The 24,696-nt window shown below is 44.4% G+C and overlaps 1 protein-coding gene across 1 annotated transcript in view; it reads right to left on the bottom strand.

Moving 5' to 3' along the window:
• Nucleotides 1-602: 602 nt before the first annotated feature.
• Nucleotides 603-24,696, bottom strand: part of LOC135219595 (NADH dehydrogenase [ubiquinone] 1 alpha subcomplex assembly factor 2-like) — a 64,342-nt gene continuing 40,248 nt past the window's right edge. Inside the window, exons 2-3 of the mRNA XM_064256482.1 lie at nucleotides 20,851-20,943; nucleotides 603-754 (exon numbers count right to left, since the gene is read on the bottom strand). Coding sequence (XP_064112552.1) covers nucleotides 618-754; nucleotides 20,851-20,943 — 230 coding nt within the window. The 3' untranslated portion in view covers nucleotides 603-617. The remainder of the gene's footprint in view (nucleotides 755-20,850; nucleotides 20,944-24,696) is intronic.

Here is a 24,696-nt window from a genome sequence, read left to right as displayed (position 1 = left end):
AATATTTATTCATAAGAAAACAAATTACCGCGAATGGCACGCAAAAATTTTTCCAACGAATAATGCAGGGAAACGTTCCCGAGAGAAATCCGCGAATGTGAGAGTCCACGAATCTGGAGAACGCGAATATGGGGGTCCAATGTATTTACATTTAATACCAGAATCTAAAAAATTTATGACATGTCAAGAACAGTGATGTAAGATTCCTGCCTTCAAGGGAGGGTGACCTGTATTGCTATACTTCTCTTCACTATGCAAACCAAGTATGAGGAGGAGCAAAAACATGTGAAATAGAGACAGCTAAGTCTCAACATTGTTCTAGTTGTAAGTTAGAACAATGTATTCAGTGCTTTTGAGTTTATACTGTTACAGCACAGAGGGTGGATCTGGAAAAAAAACAAAGAAAAGTGTGATCTTATTCTAAAGGGTATACCAGAACTGCCACATATTAATACACAAAATGAATCACAGTGGAACAGAGAGGGTGAAATGACAAGAAAAAGAGGAGCACAGAATTCAACAGCTTGGAAAGAAGGGAAAACGGCAGTTGCCAAACTCGGCAATCTGGAGTTGTCATCAGAATAGGTTATAGTTTTTTAGGGGATCAGGATTATTAATCATCTTACCTCTTCTGGAGAAAGACTCTTACTGCCTTCTATCTTTTCAGCATTTTCTTTCTTCATCATTGCCACGGTCAAATTACCCTTAAGTTCCTCTTCAGAGGGTGGAGTATCCCGGCGATATCTCAACCACGCTAAAAGTAAATATATACGTAAACCAATATACTATATATTACAGTTGACCACTGGTATTCACAGGGTATGTGTACCATAACGCCCCCCCCCCCCCCACCCCCCCCCCCCACAAATATAGCTAAAATCTGCAAATACTTGATACCCCTTTAAAAACACAAAACTGCCTATTTTGATTGTTCAGACACCATAAAACCCCTCTGAAAATGTTTATACCTAAGTAATTTAATAGTTTTATTGAAAAACTGCATTTAGGCACTAAAATGATATGAAAATACAGTAATTAGTGAATATTTCTCTTAAGAAAAATATACTGCAAATAGGTACATTTTTTGTGAATAAGATGTGTGTGTGTGTATACTATATATATATATAGTGAACCCCCGTACTCGCAGATTTCTCTGGAAAGTATACCCGCTTTTTATTTGTTGGAAAAATTTGCCTATTCGGGGTATTTTTCGATAAGAAATATCCACAAATTCCTGTTTTTTTTTTTTTTTTATCATAAAAAACTGTTATAAACATTTCTGGGCTCAGCTCGTGTCGCTGCGCGAAATATCCTTTAATCTATTATTTCTAGGGTAAATGTACATTTGTGGGGGGGTCTGGTACCCTTCCCCCATGAATACGGGGGGGGGGGGACACTGTAAGTATGTTCCACAGAAAATCTGCGAATAGGTGGGGGTTGATTGTTTTTATAACACTTCAAAATCTCACTGCAATTACATATACGTAATGAGAGTAACAACTTCAATAAACTGGACATTGTCAGGACATTTGCATTTGAATGGAAGAGAACATATTTTTTGTCTGTCCTGTAACAAAAAAAAAAAAAAAAAAAAAACAAAAAAAAAAAAAAAAATCAGCTTGCTAAGCAAGCTTTGACATGAAAAACCAGCTGGAAATTAAAAAAATGAAGGCAAAGGGACACATAAAACCTGCTGCTTTTCTCTCATCAAGAACATTTTTAAATACTTGATACATTTTAATTAAAACATGAGATTGATTGAAATTGCTTTTGGACAAAGGCTGTTAACTTATGAGATCAGGGAAAGTAAAGAATTACAGTAGAGTGCCATGAAATTGTCAAAACAAGTTTGTAAATTATGGTTCTCAGCTAAATGTGATAACATACTTTTATATATACTTACCAAGTAATTACATAGTTATCAGTTTCTAGTATCGGCAGCTAAAATTTGAAATTCGCAGTAGGGATTCTTTTGTTTTGGTGTAGGTAATTAGCCCCTCCCACTTTCAGAAAGAAGAGGAACAACTGAGCAAAGAGCCTCAATTTGTTTGTGCCCTTATGCCCATGTGAGGGGAGGCAGGTGGGCTCCCATTCTGTAATTACTTGGTAAGTATATGTAAAACCTAATTATATTATAAAAATGTCCTTTTTATATAAGTAACTTACCAAGACTTACCAAGTCATAACATAGCTGATTCTACATTGCCAGGAGGTGGGATACATGGACTATTCTACCTCAAATCATTAGATAAAATAATGAGGATACATGGACTATTCTACCTCAAATCATTAGATAAAATATTGATCGTTGAATAGAAAATTTGCTTGCATTGGGACAACGCTTGTTTTTCCCTTACCTGGTAAGAGAGCTGCTGCAAGAAGATACTGCCTTCAGTTGGCGCTCATCTTACTCAGTAAAGGTGAGGTGGTAGTATAGGCATGTGTCGCCTGCTACATCAATGAAAACTTTGTAGAGAAGGTCAATTTCGAACGCTAGCAAAGTATATAAAGATGCATTTGCCCAGGGCACAGTACTAATACAAGAAAACCAGATAAACAATGCTGTTACCCACACCATAAAATCAGAAACTCCACCCACCCAACTATTAAAATGAAACTGGAAGGTATCCTAGTACATCATACCCCCCAGAATCCCTTAAAAATCAACACCCTGACTCAAGGTGAAGAGAGGATGGAAAGGATGCTTCCTTCATTACCTCCCCCAACACCATGCTAGCCACCGATAAAGGACCTAAGGTACTACACTCACTACATACTGATGGCAATTCTCTTAAAAAGTGGGATGGAAAAACTGATTTACATCTCCAGTAAGTTGCCTGAAGACTGTCCACCAGAGAAAGCTTATATTTAAAAGCTAAGGACGTGGAAACCACCCAGATTTCATGTGCGTTAACCTTCAGAGTAGGAAGACATTCTTCTCCTACCTGAGAGTGTGCTTCTCAGATGATGCCTCTTAAGAAGGACAGAGCATTCTTTGTAAGGGGGCAAAGAACTCTCTTCTCCTCTGATCCTACAAGGCCAGGGCTTAGTGGGATTCGTGTTTTTAGGGAGAAAACCTAAAGTTAATGAACAAACTGCATTTCCTCCAGAGAACACGATCCTTTTGTCTTTTGCCTGTATGTCACTGACCCTCTTAGCTGTAGCTAAGGCTACCAGAAAGAGACTTTAGTTAAATTCCTGAAAGAGGCATCATTGAAAGGAGGGCCAAAGAGCCATTTTAGTACTATGTGTAAGTTCCAAGATACTGGTTCTGTACTCCTCTGCTTGCTTGTATCAAAAGATTTACTCAAATCCGAGATGTCCTGGTTCAAAAACAAGTCTAGGCCCCGGTGCTGAACACAAGTTAAGCATGGCTCTGCAGCCTTATATTGTTGACGAAGATAGTCCTCTGGAGTTTCTAAGAGACAGAAGGGAATCTGCAATCTGTCACAGTCATCTTAGAGGAAGAGATGCCATTCTCTCTGCACCAAGAGCAGAAGGTGGACCACTTGTTTTGGTAGACAATAGAAGAAGACCTACATCTGCACTCTGAAATAGCTTTTGCAATTGCCCCCGAAAAACCTTTAGCTCTGAGGAGTCTCTTGACAGTTTGTATCCTGTCAGAGCTAGAGACAACAACCCTTGATGAAACCTATAATGAAATGAGGTTGTTGGAGAAGATTGTGTTTTTGAGGGAATAGTCTTGGAAAGTCTACCAGGAACTCTATGAGATCTGGAAACCACTTCTTAACGGACAAAATGGAGCAATCAGAATCACTGACACATTGCGGTGGGATAGGAATTTGTTTAATACCTCCTGTATCATTCCAAAGGGAGGGAAGGCATATAGAAACTTGTTGGATCAATCCTGAAGCATTGCGTCCGTCGACATGCTAAAGGGTCTGGGACTGGAGTAAAAGAGGGAGACAATTTCTGTGCATTAAAAAGAGGTCCAGATGTGGTTTTCCCCACAGGTTCCATAGGGACTTGCAGACCAATGTATCCAGTGTCCATTCTGTAGGGATGACTTGACTGCGCCAGCTCAGTTGGTCTGCTAGCACATTGCCTGCCCTATATGAATCTCGTCAAGATTGTTATCTGATTCTGGCTGACAAAGAGGAGAAGGTCCCTTGCTGCCTCGCAGAAGGAAAAGGAGTGTGTTCCTCCCTGCTTGCTGATGTTGTCTGAACAAACTGCTACGATTTTGTCATACACTTCAAAGGCAAAAGTTTGCAGTCCTAGGTAAATTGCTTTTAACTCCTTCTTGTTTATGTGCCATTCCTTCTGCTCCTGTGACCATGTCCTGGGCACCTTCTTGCCTCCCAGGAGAGCACCCCAGCCCAGGTTCAATACATCAGCACAGAAGCTTAGGTCGGGGTTTTGAGGGAATAAGACTTCCCTTCTAGTAACCTGTCTTCTAACCTCCACCAAAGCAGGTTTCTCTTGATATTCTGAGTCACTGGAAATATGAATGAATCTGGAAGACTCTGTCGCAGGTGGCCCGAGATAGAATGTGAAGTCTCCCCAGCAAGAAAAACTGTTCTGTCGAGGCCAAAGTCCTGAGCAGGCTTATCCACTTTTTGGCTGACCATCTACATTCAAAGACAGGACTCCACTCTCTTAGGGGATGGAAAAACCTGAAAAAGATGGCAGTTCAGAGTCATCCCCAAAATAAACTATCTCCTGCGACAGAACCAGCTGGGATTCTTTATGGTTTATCAACAATCCTAAATCTCGTGCTAAAAGAAGAGTTTTCCACAAGTCCTTCATGCACTGTTCCCTTGTTAGTGAACGAAGGAGCCAATTGTCTATGCAGAGCGTGATGTTGATCCCCAGTAGATGTAGCCATCATGCCAGGGAGGCAAGAAACTGGCTAAAAACTTGAGGCGCCATCGATAGCATGAAACATGGAGCCCAAAACTGAAAGACCTGGTCTTGAAAAATAAACCTTAGGTACTTCCTTGAGTTCAGGTGTATGGGGACATGAAAGTAAGCATCACACATGTCTAGTGAGACCATCCAGTCTCCTTGATGATGACGACAGAATGGAATGGCTTGTCTCCATACTTAACTTTGTCTTTTGCACTTAAACATTCATTGTGCTTACATCCAAGACTGGTCTCCATTCCTCTGATGACTTGATGACTACAAAAAGGCAATTGTAAAAGCCTTCTGAGTTCACATCTGTGACTGCTATTACTGCCCTCTTCTTGAGGAGGGAGTGTACTTCCTCTGCCAGGGCTGAAAACCTCTCTGAGCTGAGCCTACAGAGTAGGCAGTAAAGATGATGGGCCTCTTGACTAAGGGAGGTTTTTCTATGAATGAGATTGAGTAGCCAAACTTCAGTTTTTCTATAAGCCATTGTTCTCCCCTTCTCTTGCTCCAGTTTTCCCCAAAAAGTTGGAGTCTGGCACTGGGGCACAGAGAACACTGTTTTCATTTCTTGGAGGAAGGTTTGGCTGAGGATTTCTTAACAGCCCGGGAGCTGAATCATACATTAGCTCTTGGTCTCGACCAAGATCTCTGCCTACTTCCTAAAAGGGCTGCAGCAGAGAGGACGTCTTAACTTTGGATGAAGTAGGAGGCTTCTTAGTGCGTCTCGTAGACTGTGCCAACAGATCCTGCGTGGACTTCTTCTGTAGTACAATTGTAATCTCATTGACTACTGACTGAGGGAACAAGAAATCCCAAACTAAGGAAGAGAAAGAAGAGCAGACTTCTGAGCTGTGGTTACTCCCTTCGTGGTGTAAGAACACCAGAGTCCCTTCATTTTCCAAACCCCCAAGGTGTAAATGGAAGCCAACACTCGAGAAGCATCTCCTACTCCTTTGTCTGTACAAGAGAGCACATCAAAGAAATCAGCGCTGACTTCTGTTGGTAAGGAAGGATATTCCTGAATCTTCTTAGCCAGTGCGCCTACTGACCCATCTAAAAAAAACTGCTTCAAATATCTTGAACTTGTTCTTCAAGAGGTGGTCAAGCTTGGCTGGAGAGAACATAATCTTGGCCGCCAAGAAAGCCAAAATTCAGACAGAATCAATAAGACCGGAGAAGTCCCCTTGGCAGGAAACAGCCGGAGCTTCTCCGGTAGCATAATATGATTATCTCCTGTTTAGCAGATGAGACAGTGGATGACTAAAGCAAGCTTTCCCTTTCTCCCTCTTGTCCAGAAGCCAGGTCTCAACCTTGCTCAGCACCTTCCTTACAGAGGTAGACAGGACCATTTAAGGTAATCTAGAAAATTATGACTGAAGGTTACTCATCTGAAAAGTAGACACAACCAGAGAAGAAAAGGTTGGAAAGCTGGAGAGAAAAAAACAAAAGCAGAGATGCATATACAAAAATAAGAGACACTTTTTCTAAGTCCTCATCCACTTCCTCTTCGACTGACGACACTGGAGGTAGAGACAAATCTCTAAAGGGTTTCATTAAAGATGAGAGCTTCTTCAAAAATCCCAAAATATCATCAAACTGTTGCTGAATGGCTGAATGGGAGTGAGAAATGGATCTGTGACCAAAGATCCCTGGGCTTGATATAAAGATGAAGGTATCACAACAGGCTGAGCAGGTGCCGTGTGTTCTGATGAAGAAAAAAAGTAGTCAGGCACTGCAACTCGTACATACTGTATGTATGTAAATCATACATACCCAGCTGAGGTTAACCTCGTATTGCAACCTTTACTGGAATAACAAGTGCTAGTGTGCTTGCTTCAGACATCGTCGTGCAAACAAGTCGGTCAACAAAGTCCTAATCAGTAAAAAGTCCTAGTCGTTTCAGGGTCAGGAAAATGGCCATTGCTTCTAGTACATTGATATGGAACTGGCGGAATGTTGTTGACCATGTTCCTTGAACCTTCTTGTACTGAGAATGGCCCCCCACCGCTCAGAGAGGCGTCCTTGTGGACTACCAGAGACGGCGGGGGAAATTGTAGCGGCACTGACTTAGAAAGACTCTTGACTCTAGCCATGGACGAAGTCTTTTCCTTAGTATCGGCGGAATCAAAGAGATTTTGTCTCTGAGCCTGCTGATGGCTCTTTTCTGCCATACCCGATTGATGTCCTTCAGTCTGGCTTTCAACAGAACATCTGTTATCGAAGCAAACTGAAGTGAACCTAAGACTCTTTCTTGGGTACGACGAGAAGCCCGCCTGTTCTTGACGAATTGTCTCGTAGCTTTCGCTATCTCTCTGCACTTGTTCGGTGGAAGAGATAGTTTGTGTGCGGTTAGGTCCCATTGAATTCCCAACCATTGAAAGCGAGACGCCGGAATGAGACGGGACTTTCTTATTTATCTGGGATCCCAGATACTCTAGAAATTTTATTACTTTGGCTGTTGCCCTGCAACATTCCTTGTCCTTGGTTGCCCAAATGAGCCAGTCGTCTAGGTAAGCTACTAGCATCACCCCCTGAGCTCTTAGTTCCTGCACTACTGTCTCTCCTAGCTTGGTGAATATTCTGGGCGCTATATTGAGCCCGAATGGCATGACTGAATGAGTAAGCCTGTTTTCCTAGTTTGAAGCCTAGGTAGGTCTGTAAGATCGATAGAGGTGGTGACGAACCCACAGGGAAGTAATGTCACCTGCGAGACGGTTAGCATGTGGAACTAGTCGCATTGAATGTATGAGTTGAGATGGGACAAGTCCAGAATCACTCTTCATTTGTCCGAGTCCTTCTTTGGTACACTGAACAAACGTCCTTGAAATTTCAGGTGACTGACTTTCTTTATTACCTTCTTTTGAAGAAGGTCTTTGGCATAGTCTAGAAGGTCTGTCGTTGGAAGTTGGTGAAAGCTGACTGGTGGAGGAGGCCCTTTTATCCATCTCCACCCCAGACCTTTTGATACGATACTGTGGGCCCACTTACTGAAGGTCCAAAGGTCCCGGAAGAGGTACAGTCTCCCGCCTACCTGGAGAGACCCATTGACTGGATGAGGTCTTACTTCCTCTGCCTCCTCTGAAACCTCTGCCTCTGGAGAGAGCTCTGGAACCAGCTTTGTGCCGGTAAGCTCCTCTTGCTCTGCTACCCCTTGTGTGCCTGTTATAGCCTCGAAACGCCCCTTGCACTTCAAACAAAGCGTTGAAGGCCGGGGACGTCACGAAAGTAGCCGAACTCGAGGACTGTTGAGTTGGCTGACTCTGTAGCAGTACAAATTGTTGTTGTGGTCGTGCCTTACAGGTCGAAGGTTGACCAAGCTGGGAGACGGGAACTGCTTGCACCACCGTCTGTGCTTGAGAGGTCTGGAAGGGCTGATACTTCCTAGCCCTCTTCCTACCCTTGGCTTGCGGTCCGAAGGTCTCAAACTTCCTTTTGGAGGGAAGGCCCCAGCAGACACGAAGATTCTGGTTAGCCCCAGCCGCCTCACTGATGACGCTGTTAACCATGTCATCAGGAAAGAGGTTGGGTCCCCAGATCGATGCCTTAATAAGCTTATTAGGCTCATGTCTGATGGAAGCATTGGTGAGGACATGCTTCCTGCAGTTCCGCCTAGCAACCACAAAGTCATACAGGTCACACTGGAAAGTCTACAGCAGCGACTTTGTTAGGACCCGGAATAGAGGTTCCTCAGCGTAGACAGAGGCCGTCAACTCTGAAGTAGTAACCGAGTTGATCGACCTACTCAGTCTACACTTTGCCTCAAACTCTGCCTTTACCATGGCATCCAGAATTCTGGGTAACCGTTCACTAAACTGTGTGGAAGCACACTCCGGATCGAGTTTGCCCACTGTGAACATTCCGGAGCGCCCACCCAGCACTCCAAATCTCCGGGAAAGAGCAGAGAGGTAGGCTCTGTCTCTCGAAGCTGAGGCATTGGCTTCTCCTCCATTCCGGCCTGCAGAGTTAACTCCGCGATCTTAGATGTGCAAGGGGTCGGGATGTTATCCCCCACCACGAACTTGGTGTAGCAACCTTTGTGTGGCGTCAACTTGGTGTTGCCGCAATCCCATTCCGAAAGGGTGCGGACCCATGCCGACTGTGCCTGATCCCTAGGATAGATCACAGTCTCCTTTGGGACTCTGTCTACCCTGACAAACGCTTCCTCGGCTAACCGAGCGTAGCCTGGAAAGGGAAATTGGAGGTCCGCCGGGAAGAACTCGTAATCTTCCACGTGACGGGTTCCGCAGCCTTCAATTGTCAGCATGCCATCCGAAAAGGGAGCATGCAGCGCCAACCGCCATGGGTTGTTGTCCTCGAATGGCGGGAGCTTAGATGCATTCGGCACAATGAAGGACTGCTGTGTGCCTCCTGACTGGACAAGTCCGGCCAGCAAGCTCTCCTGAGTCTGTAGTCTCTGAGCCAGAGACAGGATGGACTGCCCCGATGACTCTAAACCCGAGACGAGCTGAGAGGACATAGATTGAAATCTCGAGTCCACAATACTGCCCATCTTCTCCATGAGAAGATTAGCGAAGGCATCAGGGTCGAAGCCGGACTCCGTCGGTCTGGCTTTAGAACCCTTAGCTCTCGGCCCCTTAGGCGGGGGAGTAGCTTCTTTTTTTTTTTTTTTTTTTTTCCGTGGAAGACAAAGGCCTGGGGGCCAATGACGACCTGGCGGAGCCCGCCGGAGAAGGCATAGCTGGTCTGGCAGCCTTCAGCAGGGACTTCTTTTTCAGGGTTTTCACCTTTGGGATCACAGAACCAGACCTATCCCCAAGGATCATGGACTTCGAGAAGCCCTGAAAGGAAGAGGAAGAAGAAGGAGTTGGGCTAAAAACAAGTGTTCTAGATCTAAAGCCACCTGCCTCACTTACCTCCCTACCTTCTTCCTGTGAGTCGACGGTCATTGGCTCGCGATGCAGACTGATGGCTGCCACCTCCTCCATCACCTCCTCGTACAAGCCCTCTTGGTCTTCCGGAGGGGCCTGGGTTTCCAGACGGATCCTCTCAATGATAGGGGCCGCCACTTCCCTGCCGACGTCCTTGCATTTGGATAAAGGAGAGAACACATCTTCGACAGCACGTAGGGGCATCCAGCGGCAACGTTCCTCCCATAACCCCCCACCCAGACCTTAAGGTTCGACAACAAGGAGGCCTTGAGCGCCAGAGGGGTCTGTAAGAGAGGACGAAATCAGATCCTCCAGTGGCGGAACTATATCCTAAAAATCAAAACATTTCTGAGGTGAGGATGGTACCTAACAACTCATTAGTCACGTTCCCCACCAAAGCGTAACACACTTCGCAGCCATCTGGATGCCAGACTAAGAGGTCGTCAACCTGCACCGCACAGCTGGCATGAGATCAGCAGACCTCATGCCCACACGGTTGCTGGAGAACGGCTGCGCACCCCAACTCCAGACAGCGTACCATCTACAAGTTGGAATTGATACATGAGTATCGTCAAAATAGTTCCGCCGGAGTTAATTCTGGCGGTATGTGTACACTTAGACTAGTTCTACTAAAACCAGCTAAAGGTAAATATCAACTAGTAAATAAAATTTTTCTTAACATTAAAGCTCTGAATGTCTCCGCCTGCTCCGGAATCCATAATCTCGTTATCGCAATAGCCTGATACGAGCAGAACAGGGAAACAAGGTAAAACCTAAGCCTGAGTCTGATCGCACCGGAGTAGAGTAGCAATTCCAAGTCAATTGGAAACGCATTCTCTAAGCCTAGTTCCGCCCCCACTGGAGTGGGGAAGCAGCGATAACACCAGAGAAATACAGAAAACAGAACGGCGGAAACAGCGGTACTAAGAACTCCATTGTATAACATCCTGGCGAATGTGATGGTGGTCTACCATTACATTCGCCAGGATGTTATACAATGGAGTTCTTAGTACCGCTGTTCCCGCCGTTCTGTTTTCTGTATTTCTCTGGTGTTATCGCTGCTTCCCCACTCCAGTGGGGGCGGAACTAGGCTTAGAGAATGCGTTTCCAATTGACTTGGAATTGCTACTCTACTCCGGTGCGATCAGACTCAGGCTTAGGTTTTACCTTGTTTCCCGGAGACATACCAACAGACTACATAATCTTCTAATCCTTAACCTCCTCCGACTAATCCCCCAGAACAGTGCTCAATGCTCCAGCTGCTGTTCACCGGTATGATTACGTACTAGGTGAGCGAGCTAACGAAGCACCGCCGGAACGAGTCCGGAACGGAAGGAAGAGCCCGGAGGAGAAAGGTAAACTAGTAATCGCCTGGCAACAGCAACCGGTCAGGTGATACCACCCTCCGAGAAGCCGTGAAATAGCCTACTACTAAAGGGGCAGAAGACAGCAGGCCAACTGACACCCTAAAGGAAGTAACGGCCAAGGCTATACTTTACAAAATGTATTGATAAGGAAAATTGGAAGTACCGACGTATAAAGGCAAGCCCATCTACGAGCCTAGCCTAACCCTCCAAAATCGGATACCCCGATCTGGTCAGGTAGCCTAGGATTGGCGCCTACTAGTTCGTCACAAAAGAGGACACTCTAGAGCCTAACCTAACCCTCCAATATCAAATATATCGACCTGGTCAGATAAGATAGGCCTAGCACCTACATTACGTAACAAGAGAGGAACTCTATAGTAAAGGATCACCCTCCAAAACTAAAATGTCAGTCTGGTCAGGTTAGCCAGGACTAGTACCAACTATGGGTAGCGAGAAGTACTCTCAACCGCCTAGCCTACCTTCCAAAACATAGCCTAGATCTGGTTGGGTAGGCTAGGTTAGGTAAATATTCGTGTAGGACTTCCAAACCTCATCAAAATACAATTAGCAATATAATATTACAATATAATAAAATAAATGATACCACATACATTACATGCATGAGCACCGCAAATGAATGAGGGTTTCCTTTACCTCCCAAAATTAAAATGGCGTATCGCTAGGCTAGCCTAGGTCGCCTCAAACACAATACTCGCGCAAGACGTAGGAATGAAAATTATCACCGCACTCTCGTGAGGGAACCAAATTGCTCCTGAAGGACTGATGATAAAAGAGGGAAACCCCCTAAAGAGGCTAAATAATGTAATGGTTCAAACCGTGATACACCAACCTATCGGAACCCATCAGGAGCGAAAAGGTAAAACTTCACGACAACAGTAACGTATACTACTGTGATGTGCAAAAAGGGTAACATAAAATATACACCGCAATAAAAATGGCCGACTCGGCAACAGCGATACGCTTGGCTCCCATGCAACGCTTCATTACAAACAACACCATACTTGATGCATAGTTGCCTAACCGCGTTCAAAGTCAACAAATAATATATACTCAACTTAGATGAAGATGCTTCTTGCAGGTCTGAAGACATGATGACTTCCAAAATTCACAAATACCTTGCAGGCAAAAACAAACGTGTTAACGTTTTGAGTGCTAAAGAAGGAACAACGTTCTAGGCAGAGGCAGTAGTAGTTGTGAGCGGAAGGTAGCCGTTGTAACGGCACCTCTGCAGAGGGGGATTTTGAGAGAGGAGAGATCTATTTGGTGAAGTATCTGTGATAGTGGCTGCCACTCACCCAATGCTATACCGACACCCTTTGAGGGTGAGCGAGCCAGAGGTAGTAACTCTAGCATTCCATATGGCTTTTTTCTCTGGTATATTTAGCATTTATTTATACCTAGAAATGAGTGCTATAGGAACATTTCACTGGGCGACACAGATCGAGCCCAGAAAAGTAAAAAGTCACATTCAGTAAGTCACAATTCATGAAAAATGATATTGTTAAACTACAATAAAGTTTTGTACATACTTACCTGGCAGATATATACTTAGCTATAGTCTCCGACGTTCCCGACAGAATTTCAAATCTCGCGGCACACGCGACAGGTAGGTCAGGTGGTCTACCTTACCCGCCGCTGGGTGGCGGATGTACGAACCACTCCCGTTTGCTTGTCAGATTTTTCTCTTCCACCTGTCTCCTGAGGGGAGGCTGGGTGGGCCATTAATCGTATATATCTGCCAGGTAAGTATGTACAAAACTTTATTGTAGTTTAACAATATCATTTTTGTACATGAACTTCCCTGACAGATATATACTTAGCTGATTGGCACCCTTGGTGGAGGGTAAGAGACAGCTAAATAATACAGGTAAGACGGGAAACAACTAATGTTGTAGGATATAAAAACCTTGGTTCTCACCTTTTCAGGATGAAGACTTCATAGATACTGTCTCTGAGTCTGCATTGCCTGGAGAGCTACAGCTAGGACGTGACCTGATGCTGAAAGACTCTCGGATCTACCACTGGGATATGTGATCCCCTACTGTGGTAGAATCCAAGTCGGATCCTGTTAAAGGGACCTTGTCCGCTTACATAACAGATCCTTACCACTACCTCTGCAAGGAGCCAAAACCCACCAGACCACCTAACCAAATACAAAGGGTTAATATTACGACAAAAGAGGTGCCCTCCTGCAACCTCTTTCAGACAACCAAAAAACACCAATATAAAATATAGGGTAACATATAAAAAATTTACACAGGATAAGTTTCAGCTCCCTGCCCCAGCACCGAATCCGCCGATACGAAAGGACCCAAGGCGAAGTATTTATCATATGTGATTTTTACATCACGTAGGTAGTGGTTTGCGAAAACCGATTGGCATCTCCATCAAGTTCCGCACAGACATATTTTTTCTGAATGCAAGCGAAGTTGCGATGGCTCTCACCTCGTGAGCTTTCACTTTCAGTAGTCTAAAATGTTCTTCCTTACAGGCAACATGTGCCTCCTGTAATAAGGCTTCTCAGAAAAAGGAAAGAGCATTCTTCGACATGGGCCGAGTGGGGTCCTTTACGGAGCACCAAAGCACATCTTGATTAGCCTTAAGTTGTTCCTTCCTCTTAAGGAAAATACTTCATAAATCTCATAGGGCAAAGAGTTCTTTCAGGCTCTTCCCCTACTAGAAAAGATAAACTACGAACTTCAAAGCTCCTGGGCCAAGGCCGTGATGGGTTTTTCATTCTTTGCAAAGGAAATTTGGAAGAAACGAACACACCATAGAATCTTCCTTAAACCCTACATTGCCCTCGATAGCTTGGAGCTCGCTCACTCACTCTCTTAGCTGTAGCTAGGGCCAAAAAGGAAGATAGCCTTCTTCGTCAGATCCTTGAAAGAGGCTAAGCCAGGAGGTTCGAATCTAGACGATCCAAGGAATTGTAGAACTACGTCTAGATTCCAGTTCGGTACTACATGAGGACGCTTAATGGTTTCAAATGATCTAATAAGATCATGCAGGTCCTTATCATCGGATATATTTAAGCCTCTATGCCGAAATACCGCCGCCAACATACTGCGGTATCCCTTAATAGTTGACACAACCAGATGACATTCTTCTTTGAGGAAAATAAGGAAATCTGCAATTTGGGTCACAGAGGTACTGGAAGAGGAAATGTTCTTCCTCTTGCACCAACGTCTGAAGACATCCCCAACTTTGACTGGTATACACGCAAGGTGAAGGTCTCCTCGCTCTTGCGATTGCTTTAGCAGCTGTTGCTGAAAAGCCTTTCGCTCTGACCAAACTTTGGACAGTCTGAAGCCAGTCAGACTGAAAGCGAGGAGATTTTTGTGGTACCTGTTGAAGTGGGGTTGTCTGAGTAGATCGCTCCTTAGCGGGAGCGATCTTGGAAGGTCCACCAACCATTCCAGTACCTCTGTGAACCATTCTTGGGCCGGCCAAAAGGGAGCGATTAAGGTCATTCTCGTTGAATCGGACTCTACGAACTTCTTGATGGTTAGCCCCAGGATCTTGAAGGATCTTTGACGTGGCAAAGAGGTCTATGTGTGGCCTGCCCCATAACTTCCACAGGCTCTGGCATACATCCAGATGAAGGGTCCACTCTGTGGGAAGGACCTGATCTTTCCTGCTGAGGAGATCTGCTCTTACATTCCTTTCTCCCTGCACGAACCTGGTGAGAAGCTTGATTCCTCTTTCTTCTGCCCACAGAAGAAGGTCTCTTGCTCTCGTACAGGGAGAAGGAATGCGTCTCCCCTGTTTCCTGATATATGCCAGAGCTGTAGTGTTGTCCGCGTTGACCTGCACTACCGATCTTCTGACTTTGGGCTCGAAAGCCTTCAGAGCCAACCACACAGCCATCAACTCCTTTCTGTTGATGTGCCAGGCTACCTGGTCCCCCACCCAGGTACCTGACACTTCGCTGGTTCCCAGAGTTGCCCCCGTGTCCGACGCGTCGGAGAACAACACCAGGTTGGGGGTCTGGGATTGAAGAGACAGTCCCTTCGCAAAGAGGTTGGGATCTGTCCACCATAAGAGATGTTTCTTGACGTCCTGGGATAACGACAGGGAGAACGTCAAATCCTGAGAACGACGACTCCAATTCCGATGAAGAAAGAATTGGAGCGGTCTCAGGTGCAACCTTCCTAGGGAAACGAATTGCTCCAGCGAGGAGAGCCGTCCCCAGCAGACTCATCCACTCCCTCACTGTGCATACTTCTTTCCCTAAGAAGGTTGTTACTCTCTCGAATCCTCGGGCTATCCTTTCCCCGAGAGGGAAAAGCCCGAAAACTCAGAGAGTTCATCTGTATCCCGAGATACACACACTCTTGCTCGGGAATTAGTGACGACTTCTTGAAATTGACGAGAAGTCCCAACGCCTTCGTCAATTCTAAAGTTACTTGTAAGTCCTTCAAACAACGATCTTCTGAATTGACCCTTATTAGCCAATCGTCGAGGTACATGGATATCCTCACCCCTTTCAAATGAAGCCACTGAGCCACATTCCTCAAAATCCCCGTGAACACTTGAGGGGCCGTCGAGAGGCCGAAACACAGAGCCCTGAACTGAAAATTTTCCCCCCCATCATGAATCTGAGAAACTTCCTCGAGGAAGGATGGATCGGTACGTGGAAGTAAGCGTCCTGTAAATCCAAGGAAACCATCCAGTCCCCTGGACGAAGTGCTGCCAGCACTGATGAAGGCGTTTCCATCGTGAACTTCTTCTTTTCTACGAAGAAGTTCAGGGCGCTTACGTCCAACACCGGTCTCCATCCCCCTGAGGACTTCGGAACTAGGAAAAGGCGGTTGTAGAAGCCCGATGAATGATGGTCTGTCACTAGTTCGATAGCCCCCTTCTCCAGCATCTGATCTACTGCTAGATGGAGAGCTTGATTCAAGATGGGGTCTCTGTACCTGGCCGTCAGTTCCCTTGGGATGGTCGTCAAGGGAGGTCTTTCGATGAAAGGGATTGAGGTAACCTCTCCTCAAAATAGAAAGGGTCCAAGGATCCGCCCCTTTTTGGGCCCAGACTTCTGCAAACTCTAAGAGTCTGGCGCCCACCGTTGTTTGAAGGACTTGCAAGTTATTTGGGGGCTTTAACAGACTTGGCGAAAGTCTTACCCCTTCTTGAAGGTCTACGACCTCTAAACGTAGAGGTTTCTTGATGAAGACGCCCCTCGAAAGGGTTCTCGAACACTTGCCTTTTCCTTCTTAGCCTTGGTAGGGAAGGAAGGGCGAGGTTTTCTTGCCAACTGTGCCAAAAGGTCCTGGGTGGCTTTGGCCGAAAGTGATCTCGAAATGTCCTGCACTCGATGTTTAGGGAACAACTGAGCAGACAGAGGAGCAAACAGCAAAGAAGACCTCTGGGCATGGGAGACAGACTTCGTTAAGAAGGAACAATAAACAGACCTCTTCTTCACGATCCCGGCCCCATACAGGGAGGCGATTTCACTCGCTCCGTCTCTTACCGACTTGTCCATACAAGACAAAACACACATGAGATCTTCTGGCGAAAATGACTCTGGCACTTCAATTTTCTTGGCTAGGACCCCCAACGACCAATCAAGGAAGTTAAATACTTCTAGCACTCTAACATGCCTTTAGCATGTGATCCAATTCATTCATTGCCCAAGTCGTCTTAGCAGAGTTAAGGGCAGTTCTCCTTGTTGAATCTACCAGCGCCGAAAAAATCCGAATCAGCCGAAGACGGTAGACCCAATCCTAAGGACTCTCCTGTTTCGTACCAGAAACCAGCGCGTCCTGATAACTTCGAAGGAGGAAAAGCGAACATCGTTTTCCCCGCTTCTTCTTTGGAAGCCATCCAGGAACCAAAACTCCTCAGTGCCTTCTTCATTGAAAGAGTTGGCTTCATCCTCACACAAGAAGAACTCTTCGCTGTCTTCGCCGTTGAAAAAAGTGAGTGAGGAGAAGGAGGAGCCGTAGGAGTAAGGGAATCCCCAAAAACTTGCAAAAGTAGCTCTGTAAGCTTCTTTGTAAGAAGACACAGCAGCAGAAGTGTTCGGTTCCTCATCCGAACCTTCTAGGACGTCTTGTCGAGGCGAGCGCGGAAGATCCTTAGGTGACGAAGGGATCCTAGTAGGAGTTGAGCGAGAGGTTGGAGAACGCCCTCTCTTAGAAGAGTTCACATCCACTGGAGAACGATGAGAAGATCTGGTTGTCTACGATGAGACTCCCTCTTCGAGGTAGACGGAATCTCAGCCGAAGGAGAGGTAGGGCTCCTACTCAGAGAATCCTCGGGAACATCCACAGGGCGCTTACGAGGAGGCGAGCGCCTACTAGACTCTTTGCGCCTATCCTGAGGCAAGCGGCTGCCAGGAGAAGAGCGCCTATCGAGAGCAGAGCGCTTGCGCGGCTCTCCATACCTGTCCAGTTGCGTACGATCAACGGAAGTTCGACTGGAAGGCGAAATGCGCCTACTAGGAGAAGGCTGCTTGCGAGACTCTTGACGTCTAACAAGAGGGTAACATTCAGGAGAAGGGCGCTTCAAAGCTAACGAGCGCCTACCTGGAGAAGGGCGCTTCCGAGATTCCTGGTGCCTACCAAGAGACAAACGGTCAGGAGTAGTGCGCCTAGAAGCGGGAGAGCGCCTACACGGAGAAGGGCGCTTGAAAGACTCTTGTTGTCTGCCCCGAGGAGAATAATCAGGAGTATGACGCCTTAAAAGAGACGAGCGCCTACTAGGAGATCGATGTGCAGTAGGCTCTTGGCGCCTACCTTGCGGGGAGCGGCTAACAGCAGGCCGTCTATCATGCACACGACTCCTACCAGACTCTTGATGCCTGTCAGGAGAGAAGTCACGATCCGACACTCGAGGAGAGTGACATCTGGAAGAAGAACGCCTACTTGTATAAGGGCGCCTTCTAGGATCTTGAGGCTGCTGAGGAGAAGTCTCACGCGAGGGAGTTGAAGAAATAGCGTGATGAGCAGGTGCAGTGCGCTTACCGGAAGCGGGAATCCAATCTGGAGAAAAAACTTCTTTCTCCATAGGAGCGTCCTTACCAAAAGATGTTTGGCGCCTTGAAGTCGAAAGAGAGGCCAGGCGAGCGAGGGCGCTCACGCGAGCCCCTACCTTCATACGAAACCTCCCCATATGAAGGAGAACGCCTAAAAAGAGGAGAACGATCCTCTGAAGAGCGGCGCCTAGATCTCTTGATCGGAAGAGAAACGTCCTTCTTCCTATGTGATCTAACTGCTAGAGAGTCTGCTAGCGCCGTGATCTTAGCTTGAAGTCCCACGAGTACTCTCGTAGGAGAATCTTGTTGTTCTTCCTCGGAAGCAGGCGCCGAGCGCGAGAAGAAGAACGATCACAGGATTTCTTGGGTTTCTTCGCCTCCACCGACGATTCTTCCGGGAAAACCTCCGGACTAGAAGCCAAAGGAACTGCAGGGAGCCTTCCAAGCCCTCTTCAACGCGCGACGCATCCGGGGAGTTCCAACCTCTCTTCGGAGAGGGAGAAGACGAAGAGGAGAAGCATTGGCGTAGGAGCTCCTTCTTGTAGCAATCCGAGGCAGCCTGGGAGCGTACTTCAGGATCTGCCTGACCGGTGGGGGTTCTCCCTAGCCCTCTTGCGGCTTTCGACTTTCCTACTCCACTGGAACTGGGAGTCTGGAAGAGGTCTAGGCCTAGAGGCACTAAGGAGCCGGTCAGACGCACCCTCCACAACACTGGGGACACTGCACTGATCACTAACACTCTCCTTACCTTCCAACTGACGAATCTTCTGATCCATAGAAAGAATCGTGGCTCTCAGAGCTGCCGCCTCCGAAGGCGAATCTTCGGCTTCGGTGCGGGGAGCAGGGGCTGCAACTTGGGAAGAAGGTTCTAATTCTACGTTAGTATTAGGATCCACATCCAACTCACTCATTCTAGATCTACTAGAACTTCTAGAGGAAGCCTTACGCACTCTATCACGTTCCAACTTCCTAACATAAGAAGAGAGAGCCTTATATTCTTCTTCATTCAATCCCTTACATTCACTACAAGGGTTAGCAAAAGAACATTCATTCCCCTGCATTTCATGCAAACCGTGTGGGGGTGGGGGTCTACCGAAGCTTTCGGCAACCTCACCTTACATCCTTCATTCACGCAAACCCTAAACAAAACCGAAGTTTTAACTACTGAATCTAGGTCAGACATCGTTAAAGAAAATCAAAATCAAAATCAAACCGGTCCACAATCAGCGTATGCCAAGCCAAACAAAGCGAATACGTCACCAAAAGAAGTCCAAATTAACTCCAGGCAAGCGAGAATCGAAAAACTATCGAGAGGAACCGACAACAGTTGTTATCGTTCCCGCGACAGAGAAAAATCTGACAAGCAAACGGGAGTGGTTCGTACATCTCTGCCACCCAGCGGCGGGTTAAGGGTAGTACCACCTGACCATACCTGTCGCGTGTGCCGCGAGATTTGGAAATTCTGTCGGGAACGTCGGAGACTATAGCTAAGTATATATCTGTCAGGGAAGTTCATGTACAAAATCAAAGATTTATCTAAATATCTATCTAAATAAATTGCAAAAAGGCTACTGAAAGCATAATACTTCACCAAATCATTAGAACTAGGAAACCAGCTAAGTACTATAAAAATTCCAAAATACAATTGCTGCTCACAACCTTGTCAGGGCTAGTTACCTATGCCATAACAAAAGAATCGCTACAATGAATTTCAAATTTTAGCTGCCAATACTAGAACCTGATAGCTATGTAATTACTTGGTAAGTTACTTATAATAAAACTATTTTCAACATCAGCCTCTATATAACAGCAACATGACCTAACTATGAGACGAGTTTACCTTATTTCCATAAAAAGACTTACTACTGACTATGCTATAAAAATTACTGTGCACACTTGTGAACTTGTAACTTCACAGAGCTGCTGAAACAACATGAAACTAACTCTCAAAAGTACAACAGAGTAATACCTCGAACATTCGTGAGGTAAGGTTCCAGAACCCATTGTGGGTCAGGAAGAATAATGAAAGTTTGGTACGAGTCACTAAAAATGCTAATAAATGGTTATTTCTAGAGTTTAAACCCTAAATATGACCAAAAGCATGCTCCCAAAGCACTTTAATTTCATTTAAAAGTTAGCTTAATACATTACCCTTAAAAAAAGAAAAAACTGTAATAAGAGTCCGAACTACTCTACAGTATCACCTAACGGGTATTTGCCACACTAACGCATTTACGGAACAGTATACTAATGTTACCCCTATACTAATTCATTGGCAATCACAGTAAGGGAAACCAAACTCGCTAGGAAGGTAAACTTCATATGTCACAGAAGTCATAAAACGATACAATTCAATCAAATAAAGAAAACGTGTAGCTATCTGTGAAAAAATTGTGGATGCAAATTAGTTAGGTTCCAATTAAAAATTTAGCAAATCCAGAAACGCAAAAGCACAAGGTATGACTGTACTAGTAGATTTTAATCTTTTTATTTCCTGTTTTTAATCACTACACTGCACTTTAAATCTGTGAGGGAAAATGACCAGCTACAAAAGATATAACTCTAAACTAAATAATAAAATTATGTATATCCTGACTTCTATGCCATATTTCATTTATTATATCTGCAGATTTGACCTTCACATTTTACTTATATTTAGAAGCAATTTAGTGTAACAAACAGGTGATAATTCACATTCTACATTTGGAGTACTCACCATCCCATTCTGCAGGCATTGAATCTTGATCGTACTTCATATCAACAGGTGGGACATAAAATCTTTTTGGATATCTCTTTCCTCTTGATGGATCTGTCATATAATAAAGTATGGTAGATATAGATGTCTTAAATATATATCTCAGGCAAATGTGCTCTTGTAGATGCAAGATAGAAATTGAATTATCATTATGCAGTAATACCAATTGAGATTCAAGATTACGGATATGGGAAAGGCAAGCAAAACAGTCACTATGGATGCTATCTTGAGAAGATGAATAAGATCACTAATGTATAACATGGATGAAAATATAAAATAACAATGAAAGAAAAAACCTGATTTATGTTAATGATGAAAAATTACTGGGTAACATGACAGCACTATGAAGAACTCAGGAACAATCTATCTTCAATTTTATTTATAAAGATACTAGTTAATGTAAAAAAAACAGGAAAAATTCTTCTAAATATAAAAAAACATGGTTTCCTTATTTCACCAAACAGGAATGTTTTTATTTAACCTTTCGATACCTCATCATCTCATGTTTAGTCATTTCAAACTACAAGTAGCAACATGAAAGAGCTCCCTTCTAAGTGAATAATTTCAGCATTTTCAATAGAAGTGGTAACTTCTAGATTTACCCATGTTAACAAAAGAAAAAGGAAAGCTTTGCAGGCAATCTCTGAATTAAGGCAGCTTGACATGATTCAATCATATCTTATGACGCTTTTGAAAAATATTCTAAAAAATCTGTCCCCAACTTAAGGTGAAAATCATAAGTGAAGGTGACATTAGGCTGGTTACTAGTTTCTGAGCTTCCTCATGTAAATAAGTAAGTGCTGCCACATTTCAGTGTGCAAACCAACCACCGGATTAAAGGTAAGACTTTTATAACTTTTTTCATTTTTATACATTTTTTAAAGTTAAGATCCGACATGTCGAAATCAACTGAAGTTGCGCCTCAGGAACGTATCTCCACCTTAATTCGGGGACTGCCTGTATGTATATTTGTAAATGGGTGGTCTACTACTTAATTTAAGAAGACTGTTCAAGTTTTGCATGCTAAGAACTATCTTAAGGTTAGCTGTCAGATATTGGGAGACCATGTTATTTCTCCTGTTAAAAAATGGGTCTTAAAAGGTGTCTCCACCCCTATACAGGATAGGTAAGACCTGGTGTCCTGGATTTAAGAAAGGTTAGGTTTGATGCATCCCTATTTTCAATTGGTTTTCTGCATTCACCCAAATTCCCAATTTCCCACCAAGATTCTCCATTAATGTTAGACTTGGGTGGGGCAGGGGTTTATAATGGGAGATGAATGTCAGAGTTGTCCAAAATTACATAAAAAAACTATTAGAACAACTACATTTTGCATTTGTATTTGATTATGGGTTTGATAGTCCCCTCTATGCTTATATGAAACATGGGCTCTTGGTAACCTGCTTTTTCCAATTGCTTATGTTCCTGCTGTAGGCTAATTTGCCACTACTGTTGGAGCTAGCCTATGCATTGGTTTTTATTTTTTAGTATACAAGCAGTCCCCGGGTTACAACAGGGGTTCTGTTCTTCAGACGCGTCATAAGCTGAAAATCGTTGTAAGCCAGAACATCTTCAAAAATCCTAAGAAAATCTTACTTTCAATGCTTTGGGTGCAATAAAAACTATATATAAACTGCATTCTCATAGCATTTTTCATCATAAAAACTTCAAATATAGGTTAATTTGCATTTTTGGAATCATATTTCTTCTGCTAGATTAGCGTTATAAGCGTCATAACCCTGGAATATGTGCCGTAAACCTGGAAATAATTTCTGATAAATATAATTGAAAAGAGTTGTAACCTCGGAACGTCGTAAGCTGAACCCGTCGGAAGCCGGGACTGCCTGTACTCCATAGATAATGGGGTATACTTTGGGGTAAGATTTTACTTTGAATGTTTCTGACATTCATTTTGTTAGCAAATACAGGCAGTCCCCGGGTTACGACAGGGGTTCCGTTCTTGAGACGCGTCGTAAGCCGGAACATCATCAAAAATCCTAAGAAAACTTTACTTTTAATGCTTTGGGTTCATTGAAAACTGTGTAAACTACATTCTTATTGCATTTTTCATCAAAAAAACCTTCAAATATTGATTATTTTGCATTTTTGGTGTCATATTTCATCTGACAGATCAGTGTTGTAGGCGTCATAACCCTGGAAATAATTTCTGATGAATATAATTGAAAAGCGCCTTGACCTCGGAATGTCATAAGCCGAACCTGTCGTAACCCGGGGACTGCCTACAGATTCCCGGTGATTTATGGTGCTTACAGCGCCAACTTTCTGTTAACGGCGCCGATAACCGATTCATAGCACCTTGTTTACGTATGTTACGGTTCCATAACTCTATTATAGGCACCTTATGGCGCCATTGATCGCAACTCGGCCTGTTATGGCGCCATAAAGCGCAGATTTTATGGGGCTAGACAACCGCCCTTAAAACAGATTGCCATTCACCGAGACCGCCAATAACCAGGCAGTCGACAAGCGTCCTTAAATCGGATCGCCATTCACCGAGACCGCCAATAACCAGGGAATGCCTGTACGTAACTTTACAGAATATGGACAACACCCTTATTGTATTCTTCAATTCAGTGGACCACAACGGGAAACCTCCTAACCTAACGTCAGATTCCAGGTCCTTACCTATCACCAAAACCCCACCTAGGTGGCTATTTCATTATCATAGCCAGGGAGTTTGGCCCAATTGCCCCTCCCCCTAATCCAATTTGGGATACTAGGTCCTTTTCCTAGGCTTAAAATAACAATTTGTCGGAAATATGAAATTTTCATTAGTAAAATGAAGTTTTATTGTATACTTACCGAACAATTATACAGCCGTGATTTCCACGAGCGGCAGGAGACTAAATTCAAATTTAGCCCGTAGGCGTCGCCAACACTGGTGGTGATGACGTCATCTCCCTCCACTTGCGGGAGAACCAGGTACAACTGCCCAGGTGAATCCAATTCTTTCTGCCCGTCCGTCCACCTAAGGGGAGGAGGGTGGGTATAATCATAATTGTTCGGTAAGTATACAATAAAACTTCATTTTACTAATGAAAATTTCATTTTTATTGTAGTGTCTTACCGAACAATTATACAGCTGATTACACATTTATGGGAAGGTGGGATTCAGTGGACCACTAGTATTTCTAAATGGGTTACATTTATTACAATAGTACCAGTAAACACTCGAGGTGTCTGTTGTACCTTACCTTGTAAGAGAGCTACAGCAGACTGTTACTGCCTCTGGTCGGTGCTCTTCTTACTATTGTAGAGGAATTGGAATTTGACCAAAGTTAGCCTCTACAGGAGTGGAATCCTTCCGTAGTTCAAGCAAGTCAAGGCTGACTGGCGGAGGATAGTAATAACAAAGATTGCCCTTGCCCTGGGCTAAGACCAGCAATTCAATCATACAAAACATTTGTCAACAACACCAGATTTAAAAACATATAACCCAAACCATTATAAAATCTGACCTAACAAAACTGGTGAGTATCCCAGGTACTCAGTACCCCCAGCTTCCTTGACACTTGACAACCTTTTTTTTTTTCAAGGTGAAAAGTTAGCATAGAGGTGACGACCCCTGTGCCGTTTCTCCCAACACCATGCCAGAAACCGCCACCGGACCTAACGTTCTACAATTCTCGAAAACCGTTTCTATCTCTTTGAGATAATGGCTCCCAAAAACCGAATTCGATCTCTAGAACGTACTCTGAAGAATCGAAGCTAAAGATAAATTCTTTCTAAATGCTAAAGAAGTTGCCACTGCTCTAACCTCATGAGCTTTAACTCTCAGAACGGAAA

The sequence above is a fragment of the Macrobrachium nipponense genome, chromosome 1 (genome assembly GCF_015104395.2).
Source record: "Macrobrachium nipponense isolate FS-2020 chromosome 1, ASM1510439v2, whole genome shotgun sequence".
Lineage (NCBI taxonomy): Eukaryota > Metazoa > Arthropoda > Malacostraca > Decapoda > Palaemonidae > Macrobrachium > Macrobrachium nipponense.
The sequence above is the reverse complement of the archived record's forward strand: the minus strand, read 5'-3'. Positions and strand labels throughout refer to the sequence as shown.